This window comes from Gracilinanus agilis, chromosome 4, assembly GCF_016433145.1.
Source record: "Gracilinanus agilis isolate LMUSP501 chromosome 4, AgileGrace, whole genome shotgun sequence".
Taxonomy (NCBI): Eukaryota; Metazoa; Chordata; class Mammalia; order Didelphimorphia; family Didelphidae; genus Gracilinanus; species Gracilinanus agilis.
The window spans coordinates 77,570,025-77,588,509 of NC_058133.1; the positions used below are offsets into that span (position 1 = coordinate 77,570,025).

Sequence of the window (18,485 nt, forward strand, 5' to 3'; positions counted from 1 at the left end):
AGTTTTCAACTCTTCTCCCCCCCTCCCCCCCCATCATATTTTTCTATCTTTTGAGCTCTAGTGCTTAACTTAGGGAATTTGGAGTAGGAGGGGACATTTTACAGATGAGAAAATTGAGGCTCAGCTAAATTAAGTGGCTTGCCCAAGGACTGCCAACTAGTTAGTATATACATACATATATATCTATAAATATATATATATACATATGGATATTGATAATATTTATATCTTTTCATGAGGGCTAAAGGTCAAGAATTACCCAGATCCCAAAGATTTAACTCACTCCAAGCATAACAGTAATCAGAAAAGATAGCCAATATACCTCACCAGCTAAGTTTTCCCCAAATTCTAGAATAATGACTCACATAAGACATACAGCATGCCTCCATTAAGTTTATATGCTATATATAAACCCCTGAATGTTCCCCACCAGTACTGAATATAAGAGGAAGATTGTTGGCTTCCCCCACATTCTCTTCACTTGGCAATTTCTAGGCTGGTCTGATATATGACTGTTGGGGTATATCACACATTATATTGATTCTTATTGTTTTCTGTTACTTCTTTCCCTGTCTTGGGTTCCTCAGGTGTTTGGAAATATAAAATTAGATGAAGAGAGTCACATTAATCGACACAACAACTTCCGCAGTTTTTTTGGGTCCCTGATGCTGCTCTTCAGGTACCAGATCCATTCACATATTAATAAATGGTAGCCATGATTCGAGCTTGTCTGATGCTTCCATCTTTCTTTTGTTTTCTATTGTTCCCTTCTAATTTTTCTCTACACCTTGCTTCTTCCTGTTGGCCTGCCTCTTTGTGTAGAGGTCCTATTTCAGGATAAAAGAAGAGTTTCTCTCACCTTCAATACAGGGAAAATGGGGAGGGAAAGAGGGAGCAGCTGCTTTAGTAAACAGCCAAACAAGTCACTTAAGCTCCGTAATATAATGACCATATTTTTTTAGATATTTCATATGTGAAACACAAGTTGAGGCATGTTCTTAAAAGGAAATCCTCTTGCAAAATTTGTTTAAAATATACCTTTCAGGGGGCAGCTGGGTAGCTCAGTGGATTGAGAGCCAGGCCTAGAGACGGGAGGTCCTAGGTTCAAATACGGCCTCAGACACTTCCCAGCTGTGTGACCCTGGGCAAGTCACTTGACCCCCATTGCCTACCCTTACCACTCTTCCACCTATAAGTCAATATACAGACGTTAAGGGTTTAAAAAAAAATTAAAAAAATAAAAAATATATATACCTTTCTTCTTAAGATTGAGAATGTCTTAGAATGTCCAGGATATATGTATAGACACGGTATTCAGTAGTCTTATCTGAAAAGTGAGGATAAAGGTGTGCCGGCATCTCTTGAGGAAAGAAGGGAAAGTTAAAGGGAAGCCAATACTCCAAAATCCAGATATGAGTATTTATTGAACCTTTGCATGGCCAGATTGCTGATCAGAGACCCACCTACTGTAGAAAGAGGGAGGCTTCTTGTAAAACCCTATCACCAGTCAGGGGGAGCCATATCAAATACATATAACCCAAAGAAAGACAGAAGTGGGGTGGGAGGGAGTAGGACAAAAAGGAAAATATGAGGATCACTGTAAGTGACCCATATAGGTTCACCCAATCCTGACTTTCTTCTTGTGGAAAGCACTGGAGAAATTCTAAGCATGGCAATCCCTCTCTGGGAAGCATGGGGGGGAAAGGGACAGTGAGGAGGAGAAGGAATGGGATGAGATGCATTGATTGATGTTAACAAGTATGTCTTTTGATCCCAGGAGTGCCACAGGTGAGGCGTGGCAGGAAATTATGTTATCATGTCTGGGAGAGAAAGGCTGTGAGCCGGACACCACTGCACCCTCAGGGCAGAATGAGAATGAGCGATGTGGCACTGATCTGGCCTACTTTTACTTTGTTTCTTTCATCTTCTTCTGCTCCTTTTTGGTGAGCATCTTTCATCCTTTTTGACCTGTTGTTATTCCCAACCCTCTCCTCTTCCTCCTTCAGGTCTCTCAACTGGTAAATAAGTCTCACAATATTTGTTCTCTCTTTTATGAAGACTTGATTTCTTTGGAAAATGCTGCTCTTTAAATCCAAGATGGTGGTACCTTGAAGAAATTATAGAGTGGTACAGATAAACAGACATGGCTCTCCTGTGGTTTATGCTATCCAGTTATATATTATAGTAAAGGGCCATCTTGGTGAATGGAAATGGCTAGTTCATGTAGTAAAAAATGCAAAATGTTTGGTGAGCAATATCATATACAGTGTAATGCTAAGCAATGGGTGCTCTCTTATTTGTTTCTTTGAGTTATATACTATTTCAAGAAGCTAGAGTTAAGAATTCTAGGAAATTAAACAACTGGATGATCCTGACCACTTCATCAATAAGATCAGATAAACTACATAGCTTATGGGACTGGCTTTACAGAAATCAGATGGTTTGAAAAAAAAGACTCTTGAAAGATGGTTGACTCCTCTGGTGTCTGTGTACCATAAACTTCAGCTTTATTCATTGTATTTTTATTCATTGTATTATTGATAATGTCCCAGGTGTTAAAAGAAAGCAATTAATGGGAAAGGTCCTGTTTGTACAAAAATATTTATAGAACTGGGCTTTTTGTGATGGCAAAGAATTAGAAACTAAAGGGATGTCCCTCAATTGGAGAATGACTGAACAAATCATGGTATACGATGTTGATGAAATATCATTGTATTATAAGGAACGATGAACAGGATAATTTCAGAAAGAGCTGGAAAGACCCATGTGAACTGATGCAGAGCAAAACAAGCAGAACCAGGAGAACATCATACACAGTAACTGGAATACTGTGGAATGATCAAATGTGATAGGCTGCTACTAACAGCAGTACAATGATCTAGGACAATCCTGAGGGACTTATGAAAAAGAATGCTATCCATATCCAGAGAAAGAACTGTTGGAATAGAAATGCAGATGAAAACATATGATTTATCACTTGTTTATTTGGGTATATGATCTGAGATTTTATTTTTAAAAGTTTATTCACAATGAATGAAAAGGAAATATGTTTTGCATGATAATACATTATAACCCCCCCAAAAAATTAAAATTAAAAAAGAAAGCAACAACTCACAAGGACTAAAATGTCCCACTTTTCTTATACATTGTATACATGGAGGAAACAAAGTACAATAGAAAGCACACTAACCTGAAACTTTGCTGTTATTTTACAGATGCAGAAACTGAGGCAAACAGGGTAATATTGAATTGCCCAGAGCCATACATTAGTAAATGTAAAAGGCCACATCTAAATTCAGGAAACTGAGTCTTCCTGACTTCAGGCACATCACTCTAACCATATCACCCAATTTTTCCCATTCTAAGCCTAGTGCTATTGTTAAAAATGGAAAGTTTGACAAGTTATTTTGCTCTTTCTTTGGATTTATGAAACGGGGGAAGAACAGGATGCCTGCTACTCTATACTTCACTGAGAAAATATGGAGAAAATAAAATAGAAAAAGTATGAAGATGATTTGATTTTTTTGTCAGAGCAGTACTACACAAATCTCTGTTAAAGCTATAAGGAAATATACTTGAAAAAGGACTGGAAATCTCAGTTCTGATCAGTACTTCAACACTCACCAGATTTAAAGAGATGTGCAGATTACTTAATCTCTCTCAGCCCTGACTTCCTAATCTACAAAACAAGGATAATTATATATGTTTGTATTTACTGATGTTTGTCAAGTTCAGAATTACAAAAAAAAATAATTGCACTTGAGGCCAGGAAAACCCGGTGCCTTCTTTCTCTCCCTCCAGGTATCTTGTTACTTTGGCTAGATTGGCTGGCCTAGCTTCCAGTTAAGTCACTTTGTTGTATCTGACTCTTTATGGTCCCGTTTTGGGTTTTTCTTGGCAAAGATATTGATGCGATTTGCCCCTCTCTCATGCACTCCCAGCTGCTGTTTTTCTGTCCTTCACTACTATGGCAATTAATTAAATAGATGTGATTGCAGAACATTTTTAATAACAAAGTGTCGATGAAATGTGAAATAATAATGCCCATATGATGATAGTCATGGTACAAAAAAATGAAGACACTTACAATTCCACAATATCAGCAATGATTTACTAGGAAATGATGGCATTGAAGATTCTTTGGACCTTTTGTCTTTCCATCTTTTTTCTTCTCCCTTCAACTCCCTATTTCCTTCTTGCCTTCCAGATGCTTAATCTGTTTGTGGCTGTCATCATGGACAACTTTGAGTACCTGACCCGGGACTCATCTATCCTCGGGCCTCATCATTTGGATGAATTTGTCCGAGTCTGGGCAGAGTATGATCGAGCTGCGTGGTACGTACACCTTGCCTTTACCTCCTTGGCTTCCAATGGGGCCCAGGTTGGAGCCCACTGTTTGGTCATCCCAGGAATACTCAGGAAAGAGGATGGAATTAAAGATTTTCTCAAATGTGTGCCTGTCACAGGAGGAGAGAAGGCATTCATTTTGATCTTGTGAAGGTCAACAGCTCCCTTGGAAGCCTAGTTCAGGCCAATGTCAAAAGGTTTCTGCTTTGCCTCCTCTTTCCCTCTGTGACAGGTCTTTGTCAGTTGTACCTTCTAGCAAATGACTGGAACAGCTTTCCCTATGCTCTCCCCCTCCCTCCTCTCCTCCAATGAGTCATTGGTTAACCTGTTCTGAATGACCAGAGATATTAATAGGAGCTTTCTAGAAGAATCAGACACTTGATTACTATGATCAGGGGCTGTAGAGAGTTGTCTCCTGCCCCACAACTTCCCAAAGCTTTTAGCTTTGAGATAACTCATGAATTATGCAGAGAATAGGCAAATTTGTTTTCCAGTTATTCCCACAAATATTAATTGATAAGAATGGAACTGAGGGATTTACCCTCATCAACTACTTCCTCTTTCCCAGGGACAAAAGCTAACTGCTTTTTGTTTTGTTTCCTGGCAGGACCTTCATAGGGATATTTTCCCTTAACCCTTTAATTCCCAGTAGTCCTATGTCTTAAGCTACTAAATGGGATGCAACAGGACAGTGTTGTTGTCCTTAGTGTTAGGGATGATAATAGTGTTGTCGTGGGTTTTTAAGCCTACAGTTGTTTGCATTTGATGTCACTGTCCCAATCTTTATCTATATTGATCCCTGTTCTTTGATACTAGTAGTGCGACAAAGCATTGCTATATATCATAGGAAAGGGCCACGTTGCTTCCACCTAGGACTCTCCTTTGGAGTTTATTTCAACTCAGCAGAATTCTTCCTCCTTAGATTCTAATCATTAATTAGAGGATACAGAATCCTCTAATGTCATGCCTATCACAATGGTGAAATCTTCCTTTCTCTCTGGGGTTACTCGATGATAGATGAATGACCTTCTCAGGGACTAAAGGACATTCATTAAGCCGGAAGCATACCTGGAACAATCCCTTAGGTTATCTTCCATAGATTGGATGGTGAACCTACCATGGCTGTAAAGTAAGGAAGATGGAAGAAAGGAGGGAAGCCCAAGGAGTAAAAAGAAGGAAATGTACACGCTAGAGAGAAGAGGCTACAGGATCTCAGTACCACAATTTAATCTTTCCCCATTCTTCACATGCAGAAGGACCATATAAATATCAATTCTGTCCCAGTTGTCTTCCAGGTTTGGAAATCTCACCCTCTGGTTCTTTTCAAAAATTATCTTTGGGTTCAAAGGCTACATGCAGTTTGGATGCTCTTTCCTCCTCACTCCAACCACAGGGAAAAGAAGAAACCATGGAAACTAATGGAGATGAATCAGCAGGTGTTTTTGGAAAGATCAGGAATAAGGACTAAAATCCTAAAATCCAAGAAATAACCTAAAACATTCCTGTTATCATCATAGAGTCTGCATTCTGAAAAGATGGTAGAGAAGTAATGCAACTGGAACTGGTCAGAATGAAGACAATTTCCAAGTCATCTTGGAAACCTAAGCCCAAAGGAAACATTATTACCCCAACCTTCACAGACAGAAATCCTGCTGAGGTGAATTCTAAAGCAGCTGTCTGAAATGATGGGAGATATCATCTGAAAAAGAAGAGAAAATCGAAAGGAAGAATCTACCCTCAAGGTTCTTTTCTGAATGCTGGGATGAGGAAAAATGACCAGAAGCCCTGGAGAGTATGGAAAACCTAAGACCATAACAATAGGTGACCCCCCAGAATGCTCTATGGCCTACAAAGCTCTCTACATTCTTATTCAATCCTCCTTGAGGTAAGGAGGTAGTAGAATGGAGACCATGTGATATGGTGGTAGGAGTACTTGTTAGATAGTAAAAAGAAGGGTTCATTGGCTTTGATACTTAACTTTTTGACAATTGGGTGAAACATTTTAGCCTCAGTTTCCTCACCTGTAAAATGGGGTCAATGATACTTAATACCTCAGGTTCAATTTGAGAAAATATTCTATAAATTTTAAAGAACCATGCAAATATGATATTACTATTACTTCCATTTTGCAGATAAAGAAACTGAGCCATAGGGAGATGAAGGGATTTGCCCAAGATCACACAATTAGTAAATGGAAAGACTGGGTTTATGATTCCAGATCTTGTCCTTTTCCTACTACATAACAGCTGTTTTATTAGGTTTATAATTTCTAGTGAAAACTTCTGATGTAAACTAGATTCCACCCAGACTGGAAAGTTGTTCTGGCTGTCAGCTGGCATGACCAGTATTAAGACAGATATTTGTAGCCACTAAAAATACAAAATTTGTATATTGTTCTGTCCTTTCCACAGGGAACTAAGATTCTCTAGTAGGTCCAAGTGAAGGTAGCCGAGAAAGGTCAAGATCTTCTTGGGACTCTGGAGTGTTCTTGTTGACTATCTGAAAGGCAATAGAATTTATGGATATCTGAACATTATTCCCACTGAGGTGGCTTGTGAAGCATGAAGTAAGGGAGCTCTCTATATTTATTCAGAGATGAGATTGTTCAATCTGAAATAAGGGGAAAAAAACCTTTCACACAGATAACAAAGACTGTCTGTCTACAAGATACTTCATGCCAGTTGTGTTCTCTCCTAATTAACCTAATGGGAAATTTGTCTCCCATAAGCCTGTAGAAAGATACTGATTCTCTGCTGCCTGCATCCAGCCCTTGACAAGCATATCTGAGTAACTGAATATAAAATGATGTCTAAGAAAAACAAACAGAAGAGCATCCCATCTTCATATCAGTTTGACATATGTTCTTGGCAGCTGTCAAAGGCATTTGTTAACAATGAGCTGAAGTTCTTAGAGATCTGTCACAGATCAGAGTTGAGTTTATGCATCTGCCCAGGTTTGGTACTTTGCAATGCCTCGGTCAGTAGGATGGCTCTTGTTGATACTAGATGGGTTTTGATCTGCCTAGGAGTTTGAGATTCCTCTAGTTTGGCAAGCAAGCGGTACTGCTCGTGTTCTGAGGGTGATTGGAATCAGTTCTATAGGGCATAGGGCTTCTGGAGTCCAAGGAGAGGAGACAGTGACCCTTGGGGTACCTTCTGGAATGGGCGCTGATCACATATCTCCTTCATAAATAAATGATCATTTCCTCACCTCCATTCTCTGAGTGTCCTATTAACCCCCCTGTGCTTTCTTTACAGCGGCAGGATCCTGTATAAGGATATGTACAAATTAGTACGGGTGATCTCGCCTCCTCTGGGCCTGGGAGAGAACTGCCCCTACAGGGTGGCCTGCAAGGTTTGCCTCCCAGTCCCTAGCCATGACCCGGTGACGGGACACAACATTTAACCCCTTCTTCTCCTCCTCTGCTCCACCACCACGGCGCCACACAAGTGACCCTCATGTTGCTTTCCTTTGAGTTTAAAGAGGTCCAAACCCTCCCAGAACCAGCAGCTGTTATCTTTGAAAGAGGGGCACAAGGAGAATATTTGGGGAGAATAGTAAGGGGTAAATGTTAAAAACATTTTAAACTTCTCTCTCTTTCTCTCTCTCTCTTCCTCCTTCTCTCTCTTATTTTCTTGTTCTCTCACTCCTTCTCTCTCTCTCTCCCCTTCTCCTTCCCGCCCTCCCTCTCTTTCTCTTCCCCCCTCCCCCCTTTCTCTCTCTCACTCTCTTTCTCTCTCTCTCTCTTTCATTTTTCCTCTTACCTCTTTCTCCCACATCCAAACACTGCTCCACGTAGTGTAGATATGGCCAAAAGGACTCTTCCCTCATCTACAGCTTATAGAATTCACTACATTCCAGCACAGGACATTTGGATTTCCTGAACAGGACACAGACAAATCCCCTATGTTCATCAGATTGGCATCCTGCAAAAAATTAAAGCCCATTCCAAATGACTTTTTTCACTTTGCCTAGCAGTCCCTGAATAACTGAGCACATAACCTTTTAGGCCGGAGGAGACCACAAAAGGAGAAGTAGACAAAAATCTCATTACTTCAGATGCAGTAGTCCATCTACTACACTAGATATGCCTCACTGGGATCACTAGGGTTATAAAATAAACCTTAATGACTCTAGGTGAGGGACAATGAAAGCAGGTGGGCAGGGAAGGACATAGACCCCAGAATTCAGCCAAACAGAAATGGTGGTGATGATGGTGATTGGAACGTCCTTTTTAATCGCTCAATTTATCTGAGAAGTTCACAGTGGATGGCGTTGTTCTAGCTAAAGGTTCTTCCAAATGATTCTTTAAGAGGTTCCTTGCCTGAGATTCCTGACACATTACGTTGTGAAATGGCTCTGGGATCTGGGAATGTGGGCCTGAGCATTCTGTCCGGTCTGCCGAGTCACTGTCTGGGAGACCAAAATAAGAGCATTGCTGGGGTATGAGGCCTTCTCCTTGCAATCCTGCTCATCCTCACCAGTTCCCAATAACCCAACCACTTCAGCCTGCCTGGTAAGGAAAGTTCTTCAGAGTGCTGCAGGAAGGAGGGGATGGGGCTCCCTGAGGCATAGCCCAGCACTTATAGAGGCAGCCAGAAGAAGGACGCAGGAGGAAGGAGCCAGGAAGGACACCGACTTGGGTGATGGGGAGGAGATGTCATGGGATGGGGACGCAGTGATTCCCACACTCAGAAGGCCAAACAGCTGCCTCTGCTGAGACTCTTTAAACTCCAACCTGGTGGAACCTGCGATCGCATGTCGGGGAGAGCTGGGGAGGGAAGCATGGCATGCGAGATGCTCTTCCTCCCCCCGGTTTTGTTTCTTCCATCTCCAGCATGCCATTGCACTGGTGCATGCTGGGGAAAAGCACTCCATACACAGAGCCAGGTGGAAGCAACTGGGCCAACTCCTTTGACAAGCAACCACAGCCCACCACCTTCTATGCAAGATGCTCTCTTCTGTTGCATAGACACCATAGAGGGAGAGATACACGATGTTCTGGCTATGGAATAAAGGGGCAAAGGTATATCCGGTATCCAAGCTGGTGGACGCCATGGAGGGCCCTGATCTCAATGGGGCCAGTGATTCCCAGAGGAATCCTGGCTTCTACATTCTTCATCACCCATGGCTTGAGCACCGTCTATCCGGTTTATACCACTCGCACACAGCCCTGGGAAGTGAAAAAACAAACAAAACAACAATGTTCTTTTTGAGGGAGTTGATCGTGCTGACATGGAGTGATGCTGAAACAAGAAGAGAAGCTGATTCCCGCTAAGTTGGGGGGGGGGGGGGACAGGGGACAGAAGGCTCACACTGCTGTTCCCGGGTCTGTGTGGGGCGTGATATAAATCCACACCAGGATGGACTCACGTGTATGATTTGCCTTGATTAACAGGTTTCCTGTTCTTTTCCTGTTTGTCCATTTTTTTTATTTTGTCTTTTTCTTCTCTTGTTTCCTGTATTATTATTTTGTTTGTTTGTTGCTCTCTGGGAATGCCTCTCTTCCTCTCCTCTCTCTCTGCATCCTTCTCCCCACTTCCTTTTCTTTCCCTCAACCCCTTCCAATCCCCCATCTCAATTTCCCACCCCTCCATGAGCAGTGGCCGCATCCATTACACTGAGATGTATGAAATGCTGACTCTCATGTCACCACCGCTAGGCCTCGGCAAGAGATGTCCCTCCAAAGTGGCGTATAAGGTAGATCAACCCTTCCTTCCTTCTGGGATAGAGATGAGCAGGAAATGGGACCCAGTGGTGGGGAGGTCTGAAAACGGGGAGGCTCTTGGGATGGGGAGGTGGACATGGGAACTAAAGGAAAGAGAGATGAGAAGACTGAAGACATAGAAAGGCTCATGGAAAAACGATTTCTCTAGTCACTACAGGAAGGGTATGGATCTTTTATTTACAGTTCTTCATGTATGTGTGTATACATGTGTGTGAGATGTCCTTTTTAGTGAGTTGCTAGGGAGGCAATATTGAGGATGTGGCATATTCTCATTTCAAGCAAGAAGAAACCCAAAGACTTATGGGACACTAAAAAATGACAAGATTAAAATCTACAGGAATATATCCCTTGGAACTGAAAGCAAGAGAGATTATTTTAAATTAACAAAGGAAACAAGAAGTCAGTTCCTTGAAATAGGTCAGGGAGATATTTCACTCCTCTTTGCTAAGAAGTGAGAAGAAACTATTCCTTCCTCCTTCCCAAAAGGAAAGTATCTTATGCTTCATCATAGCATCAAGAATGCAACTTATCAAATTTCTTGGAAAAGCCTAAAGGAAGGAATGATGGGAAAAGGCTGTGTTTCTTATAAGAGTAGATTTCTAGAGTTCAAAGGGCTAGCTTGTAAGGTGAATGGTCATTATTCTCCTAAAATATAATTCCAGACAGATGAGCTCATGTCTAAAAGAATCATGAAATTCCTCATGGGTGGCTTAGGTAAATAATGGACATTGGAATTGACTTAACATCAGACTGCCCTAGGTCCTTGACACTGAGTTTTTTTTTTTTTTTCCACTGCATGAAGTTAACTTCCTTTTAGAAAGTGATGACTTTGCAGCACTCCATATGCCTTTCTCAGACTGTTAGAGTAGAAGAAGCGAAGGACGAAAAGACATCCCATGACTTGCTATAGTCACTCTTAGTTCAGTAGAAAGTGCTAAATTTGCAATCAGAGGGGCCTGATTTTGAATACGTCCTTCTACCTCCTCCTTATGTACTAAATCATTAACCATTCTTGGTCTCAATCTCTTCATCTTTAAATAAGAGCTTTGGGCTCAATATCCTCTAAAAGCCTTTCAGTGATACTGCCTATAATCATGAACCATGCATCAAACTCAGGTATTCTGACTTTAGATTTGGGGTTCTTTCTCCTATCCTACTTAATATATCACATTTTATTGGCCCAGAATGTTGGAACCTTTATGCTAACTTGGAAATACACCAAGGTTATGTTTTCCTTGCTACAAATGCTGAATGTGCACTAGAATCATAAAGTTTTAAAGTCAAAGTAAGAAATATGATCTGTGCTGCAAAAAAAAAACACCATGGTTAATGGAGTGATTTTAGGTTGGATGTTCTGTTGAGCTGTTGGAACCACACACCTTTCTACCCTGCTTTGTTAGTGCTTTTACCAAAGCCCTCATTCCTTATCTTAGTAGCTAAGTTCCACAGCTCCTTCAATAAGCTAATCAGAATTGAGGATCTAGATTTCATTTTTCAAGTTCTATATTGCTTCCAGGAACCATCTAGGCACCTGCTTATAACCCAAATCCCTGGCTATTCACACATATCTCATGATGGGTAGCCTCTTCCTATAACGTAATGATGCTCCAGGGTTTCAGTATAGAGTGCTCAGCATGATGCTCTGAGTTTCAGGAAGGAAAAGTGAAGGACGAGAGGGTATGGGCACTGGTGGAAAAGCTAGGAGAACATGAAAAAGAAGATACTCTCTGGAAAGTGGATTTGGCCATTTCAGTTTGATCCTTTGCTTTGGGCAAAGGGAACAAGGCCTTCCCACTCCTACTCCTGCCTTTGTCACCCTTCTCTTTCTCTCTCTTTCTCTTTCTGCCTCTAGCTATTCCTCCACCCTTATTACCCTTATCCCTAGATCCTGTTTGCACACTTTCTTCCATCTCCCCCTCCCTATTCTTCCTTCTGACTCTACCCCACCCTTTGAATAAGTTGGACTTCTGCATGTATGATCATGTGCTGGCAAATTTCATCTCAAAGACTCAAAAAGGAGGCGCCAGGATTTATCATTCCAGACAGATGAGCAAAACAAAGTCTCCCTCCCACCCTTTCCTGCTCCCCACAGAGTTCAGGGGTATTTGTATGGGCAAGTGGGAAGCTGGGAAATAGGAAATGGAGTCAATTCACTGAGCTGGCTCCTCTCTCCCCTCCCTCCCATCCCAACATCTCCCAGCCACTCCCATCAGAAATGAATTCCCATCCCTAACAGATATTCTTGGGACTTTGAGGGATTCTTGCAGAAAGACTAGGGAACCCCCTTGCCAAGGGAACTTCCCTTGGGATGTGACTTCATTCCCTGCTGAAGAGTGAGGAGGGGGAGAAAACCCTCGGGACATGAGCAGGTAAGGGAAGGGAAGAGAGAGGCTTGGAGGGGGCGGGGTGGGCAATCCTTGCCCTTCTTTTTCGTCTATGCCACCCTTCTCTGCACTCTTCCTCTCACCTCACCAACGTATTTTTCGCTATTTTTTTCGCCTGCTGTCTTTTTCCTCTCTCTTTTACACAGAGATTGGTACTGATGAACATGCCAGTAGCTGAGGACATGACCGTCCACTTCACTTCCACACTAATGGCCCTAATTCGGACAGCTCTGGACATCAAGATTGCAAAAGGTAAAGAAGAGAAGAGAAATGAAGTGAAGAATTTCAAGATTATTTATGCAGACTAGCACTCAATGGGAGTGAATATATGATGAATATATACAATCTTTGAGGAACTACAGATAAAATATATTATTCTCTACAGAAGATCTGGTTTGAATGAGTTTGCCTTGGTTCAAGAGACACATGATGTGAGTGGTGCTAAATACCTTCACCCTATGTTCAAATATTGGAGATTGAGAAGAATGCTGGTTTTTATCATGGTTTGAACCACTCCAGCACTTCTTGGCTTTTCCAGATACAAATCCATTTTGTTAAAAAGGACCCAGATCATATGAGCTAATAATAGCATGAGTTTCTAGCACCCATAATGAGATTATAGGTAAAAAGGGATGACAATAATATTTTTGAGGGGAATTCGAATCTATCTCTTAGCCTCTTTTGCTTCTTTTTCCTTCCCCAGTATATTGAGAAGTTAAAGAGATAACAGAAGATCCAAATCTTTCAGGCCTCTGAGTCATTGAAAATGAGATTAAACATTTATTCTGCCATATTGGCAGAAAGACCTGTTGCCACTCAATGTCAAGAATTATTCTCATGATATAAAGTGCCATATGTTTCAGCTCCTACCCTAATCTACTCATTTTGGAGTACTTATTACTTCTTAGACTAGATCTATTCTATTTTATGGGGATGCATCAATGGATCTATGAGGAAACCCTCCAGCCTGTCTATGACTTCTCATCCGGGACAGCTCTTGTCTCTACCTTCCCATATGTTCTCTATAAGAAGTCTATACAATCTGCTGGGGACTTTACTCTTTATTTCTTATCATTGCATGGATACCAATGAAGAACCCAGGTTAGCCATCAGTTAGCCCTCATTCTCACTTCATATTTTGATCATTTATAGTTTATTTGTTTTATTGTAGGTGGTGCAGACAGGCAACAGCTAGATTCAGAACTACAAAAGGAGACCCTGGCTATCTGGCCTCACCTCTCCCAGAAGATGCTGGATCTGCTTGTACCCATGCCAAAAGGTGTGGGATCTGCTCCTGGGGTACCCTTTTCATTGTGTTTCTGTCATTCAAACAAAGCACTCTTAAGGAAGAAAAAAAATCCTATTACTTTAGTTGGAGATAACAAAGATATTGAGAAGAATTTTTTTCACTTAATAGGCAATAAAAAATATTCTATTGTCTTAGTCCATTAAGTTGACTTTATCTCTCAAGGAAGGGCACTATGAATAGAAATGAAATTACAGGAAGAAAATCCCTATTTATAAAGGCTTTTTATCATTTAACACATATGAAGAAGTATCAGTGCAAATATTGGGCAAATTCATAAGACAACAACACTTTGAAAGAAAACTAATATATAGATATACGCGAAGAAATAACACCAATTATAAACTATCCTCCATATTTGTATAAAGCAGATGGGGGGTGGGAGTGAGTCCTATGTCAGAATCAACATGGCATTATTTCAGCAATCTCATATAAATGACAAAAAGATCTTGGTGTTTTGATGTGGAAATTGATGAATAGCATTAATTAGGTTTTTCAGTCCCTGAGTTCAAGGAGCTTACAATTTAATGTGAAAAGGCACCCTAGGAGAATGATAGGAAGGAAATGCTTTGATCTGAGGAATCCCACAGTTGGATACTGGTTGCTTAGCACAGTCAGTTGACCAGTCCTTTCCAGAAACAATGGCACCATTGACTTGATGACTATTCCAGAGCAAGAAGTGTTTAAGAGGATGACCAAGAGTGAAGACTGGTTGGAGTTGGAGACTGGTTAAAGTGGGCTTCCACCAAAAAGATAGCATGGCCCTAGGGCAGGACTTTAAAAGCTAAGTGGTTTAACTTCTCCAGGGTAGTTCTGGAGGTCTGACTCTAGTATATCAAAATAAACATGGTGATAGTGTTAACATTGTCATAACAAATTAGGTGTCATGATCCCATTTATAGGGTAGAACTCTGCAGAAATCCAGCACTGTGTAGCAATTTATGAGGCTTGTGAAATTATTTTCTTTCCTACCCCTGTCCCTCTGTTATTTTTCTTGCTATTAATACCAAAGTCAACTTTTTACTTCCAGCCTCAGACTTAACCATTGGGAAAATATATGCAGCCATGATGATCATGGACTACTATAAGCAGAGTAAAGTAAAGAAGCAGAGGCAGCAGCTGGAAGAACAGGTGAGTCCAATGGAGGCATCTGGGCATGGGGAGAGGGCAAGGACTGGAGAGTGAGAAGGAGTCGTTTGACTTTCTCTATAGGAACACAAAGTAATCCACACTGAAAATTGTCTGGTGTATGAAGCTGAACATGAAAATGATTAAGTCACTGGAACACGAGGACATAAAACCCTGGAAATTAGTAGAAATTGGAAAGTGCAAAGGCAAAATCAAAGGAAAGAGGATGTATGAGGGATGTCCACAAGCCCAGGACTCTGAAAGCAGTAACAATGAATCCCACTTCTATGGCCATAATGATTAATTAATTAGATTAATCAGTGAATGATTGACTTATGAAAGAGAGATCAAGAGGAGGAGGGAGCATACTCTTCTTATTAATTCTGTCCTAGGACATTTCCCAAATACCCCAGTCTTGGAGAGAAAATTTAAAGGGGTTTCTTTCTTATTCCTTTTCTTTTTTTGCACAGAAAAATGCTCCTATGTTCCAACGAATGGAACCCTCATCTTTGCCTCAGGAGATAATTTCTAATGCCAAAGCCCTGCCTTACCTCCAGCAGGACACCCTTTCAGGCCTGTAAGTAGAGTAGCTCTGGTACATTTCATTTTTTTTGCCACTCATTCCATTGTGAAGATCCCTGAATCTATTGTACTAAAGATGCTGAAGACGTCATACAGAATCAGAGAAGAATGAATTCTTTTTCTATAGGCTTAGAAAGCAAACTTCAAGCTCTACAAATGGTTATTAGTGTGATAGGGGAAATTACCAAGTAGATTTAGTACTGTTGCCAATTCCCTGGGAGTGGAAAGAATTGGCACTCTAATTTGCTAATTGGAGCCTTGACTGTCATTCTGTAATAGTTTTTTAGTGTAAGATTCTACACTTTTATTATAACTATCATATAAAAAAATTAGTGAAGCAGCAAGGTAGTAAAGCATTGGTCCTGGAAGTCAGGATACCTGAGATCTTTGTCTAGCTTTGTCACAAATTATGTATGAAATCTTGGGCAAATCACTTAGTCTGTTAGGACTCAGCTTAAATGTTTTTAATCTGGACAGTTTTTATCTAGATGTCATGTTGGAAAGGCAATAGCATGAGTGCCAGAGGGGGCTGCTCTTTTCCCCCTCTCCACCACACCTGCAGACATCACCTGGCCCTCTGCCAAGCAGTCACCTGGCAGTTTGCCATTGTTTGGAACATTGGACTTCCATTAATGTCGCCCAACTTCTTGATTGTTTTTGGTTTTGATTTTGCTGCCTCCTAAGACTAATTGTCCCTTTAAAAGGGAAAGCAAGAAAAAGCCCCATAACAAATAAACTCACACAATCAATTATTGGAGACCATCTCTGTAAATAACAACGCATTAATCTATTCTCTGACAATCATTATATGAAAATTCCTGCTCAGATGTAAAAGGTAACAGGTTGTCCCACCGAAATGCAGGAGCAGTCATGTGATTAGAACAATGTGGGCATCACTTCTCCACTAGAGTTCATGGAACAGTCAGTTTTGGACATTTACCAATGTCTGAAATTCTGGAATTATCCTATCACTTAGAAGGATCTCTTCAGTCCATTTCCCATTGATTTACTTGTCCTATAGACAGGAGAGTAAAGGTGAGAATTTTCTATATCACCTTACATATATTTAGATATTGTTCCCCAAGGAAAAATATTTTTAAATATATCATACTATATACAATAATTTCCTTTTTGAGTTTAAAAGCAAGGGAAAAGTACTTCTCTGGATCATCTCGATTACAAATATCTCGCTCATTCAAGGTCCCAGTGATTCAGAGAGATGAGGTTGTATCACAACACAATATGTCCAAGGGTTCTCTTACCAAATGAGAATTCTTCAGTGATATATTTTCCCAAAGGGCAGATGAGGCCTTGGTGGTTTCTTCTACTTTCCTTTGATCCAAGCTCTTCCCTGGAAATATTGGAAAGAAGACAATCATCAGATTATAACCTAAACATCTAGCTATCAGTTTCCTCATCTGTAAAATGAGGAAGTTGAATAAGATGGTCTCCAAGGTCATCTTCTAGCCTCAGAGACTCTTTCTAGCTTAGGTTGATCTTGGACTTTAAAAATAAGAACTTTTTTTTTCTTATTTAGAATCTGTGGTCAATTCAGATCAATGTCCACTTTGGAGGCAGAGAAATAAATTAAGTCAGTGATTTTTATTTGGTCCTTTCTCTTCCTGTGATTCTATTGATAGGTCATATGACCTATCTGGATTTTTTTTAAACCTTTACCTTCCGTCTTGGAGTCAATACAGTGTATTGGCTCCAAGGCAGAAGAATGGTAAGGGCTAGGCAATGGGGGTCAGGTGACTTGCCCAGGGTCACACAGCTGTGAAATGTCTGAGGTCGGATTTAAACCTAGGACCTCCCATTTCTAAGCCTGGCTCTCAATCCACTGAGCCACCCAGCTGCCTCCCATCTAGATTTTTTTAAGTCCTATGTCCCCCTGTTACTCCTTGTATAGATAATCCCATGCCATCTCCTCATATGATCTGGAAACTGGCTTCCATTTTCAGAACAGGTTGAAATGGTGGCTACAATAGTAAGTGGTGGCAGTGGCTGCCAAAGGAAGACAGATGCTTGTGGAAAGTTGTCTGGATCCAATCCTCTTTGCTAACTAGCTCAGAATTATTTATCCCTACTGATCAAGAGTGACTTGAGACTTCAAGCAATGGGTCTAACAATAACAACAATACTACAGGACTTGGGACTTCTTGCTGTTGATTCAAAAGCTACTAAAGGCATTCATTCATTCATCCATTCATTTATTCATTCAGTTCTCCTGGCTTATTCCCTTTCCTTGCTCTTTCTAAAAACCTCTGTCAAGTGCCTCACCTCAAAAAGTCGAACTCTGAGATTCCTGCTGCCTATTCTGTGTCCTATAGTCAGAGTCAAGAATGCTAACAGAATAATAGTATATCACCCTTCCTGAAACTGAAAAATAATAATAAAGACCATGTCTGCTTAATATTTAAACAAACTGTTCAGTGTTTAAACAGTGAAGTTCTTCTGCTGAGTGCGAAAACCGAATAGAAATTGGTTTGTAATCTAACACTGGCCTCCCATATGGCTGGGTGTTATAAATGATGTCATTTGTCACAGATATGTTAGCTGCCAGCAGAAGACTGCTTGGTGCCAAATGTAAGTTGAAAAAAGGACTTTTCTCCTTTTCAATGTGTTTCCCATCATCTCTCTGAGACTCCTACAAGACACCAAGCTGCCCACCATGCCCAAGGCAACCTTTGCTATGAGGGAGGTCATCACAAGGACAGGTACTGTCAGAGCTTCAACACAAAGAGTTCTGTCATTCTCCCTCTGAATGTGGCTTTTTTTTTTCAGGAGCAGTCGGAGTGGGTACCCATCTATGAGTCCACTCTCCCCGCAGGAAATATTCCAGTTGGCTTGCATGGACCCAAACCATGGGGAGTTCCAAGAGCAGCAATCTCTGGTGAATGAATGATTTGCACTACCTTGAAAATACTCATGGTTTCCTAGTCCCTATTCTCACTTTCAGATTTTGTTTTCAGAACTATGATCTGTTGGAAGCACCATTTGGGGTATCCAA

The 18,485-nt window shown here is 40.9% G+C and overlaps 1 protein-coding gene across 3 annotated transcripts in view; it reads left to right on the forward strand.

Annotated features, from left to right (window-relative positions):
- Positions 1-18,485, forward strand: part of CACNA1E (calcium voltage-gated channel subunit alpha1 E) — a 446,383-nt gene that overhangs the window by 418,666 nt on the left and 9,232 nt on the right. For all 3 annotated transcript variants that reach the window (XM_044676249.1, XM_044676250.1, XM_044676251.1), the window contains 9 exons: positions 588-679; positions 1,778-1,943; positions 4,208-4,335; positions 9,951-10,047; positions 12,606-12,711; positions 13,631-13,738; positions 14,796-14,896; positions 15,364-15,470; positions 18,260-18,368. In XM_044676249.1, coding sequence (XP_044532184.1) covers positions 588-679; positions 1,778-1,943; positions 4,208-4,335; positions 9,951-10,047; positions 12,606-12,711; positions 13,631-13,738; positions 14,796-14,896; positions 15,364-15,470; positions 18,260-18,368 — 1,014 coding nt within the window. The remainder of the gene's footprint in view (positions 1-587; positions 680-1,777; positions 1,944-4,207; positions 4,336-9,950; positions 10,048-12,605; positions 12,712-13,630; positions 13,739-14,795; positions 14,897-15,363; positions 15,471-18,259; positions 18,369-18,485) is intronic.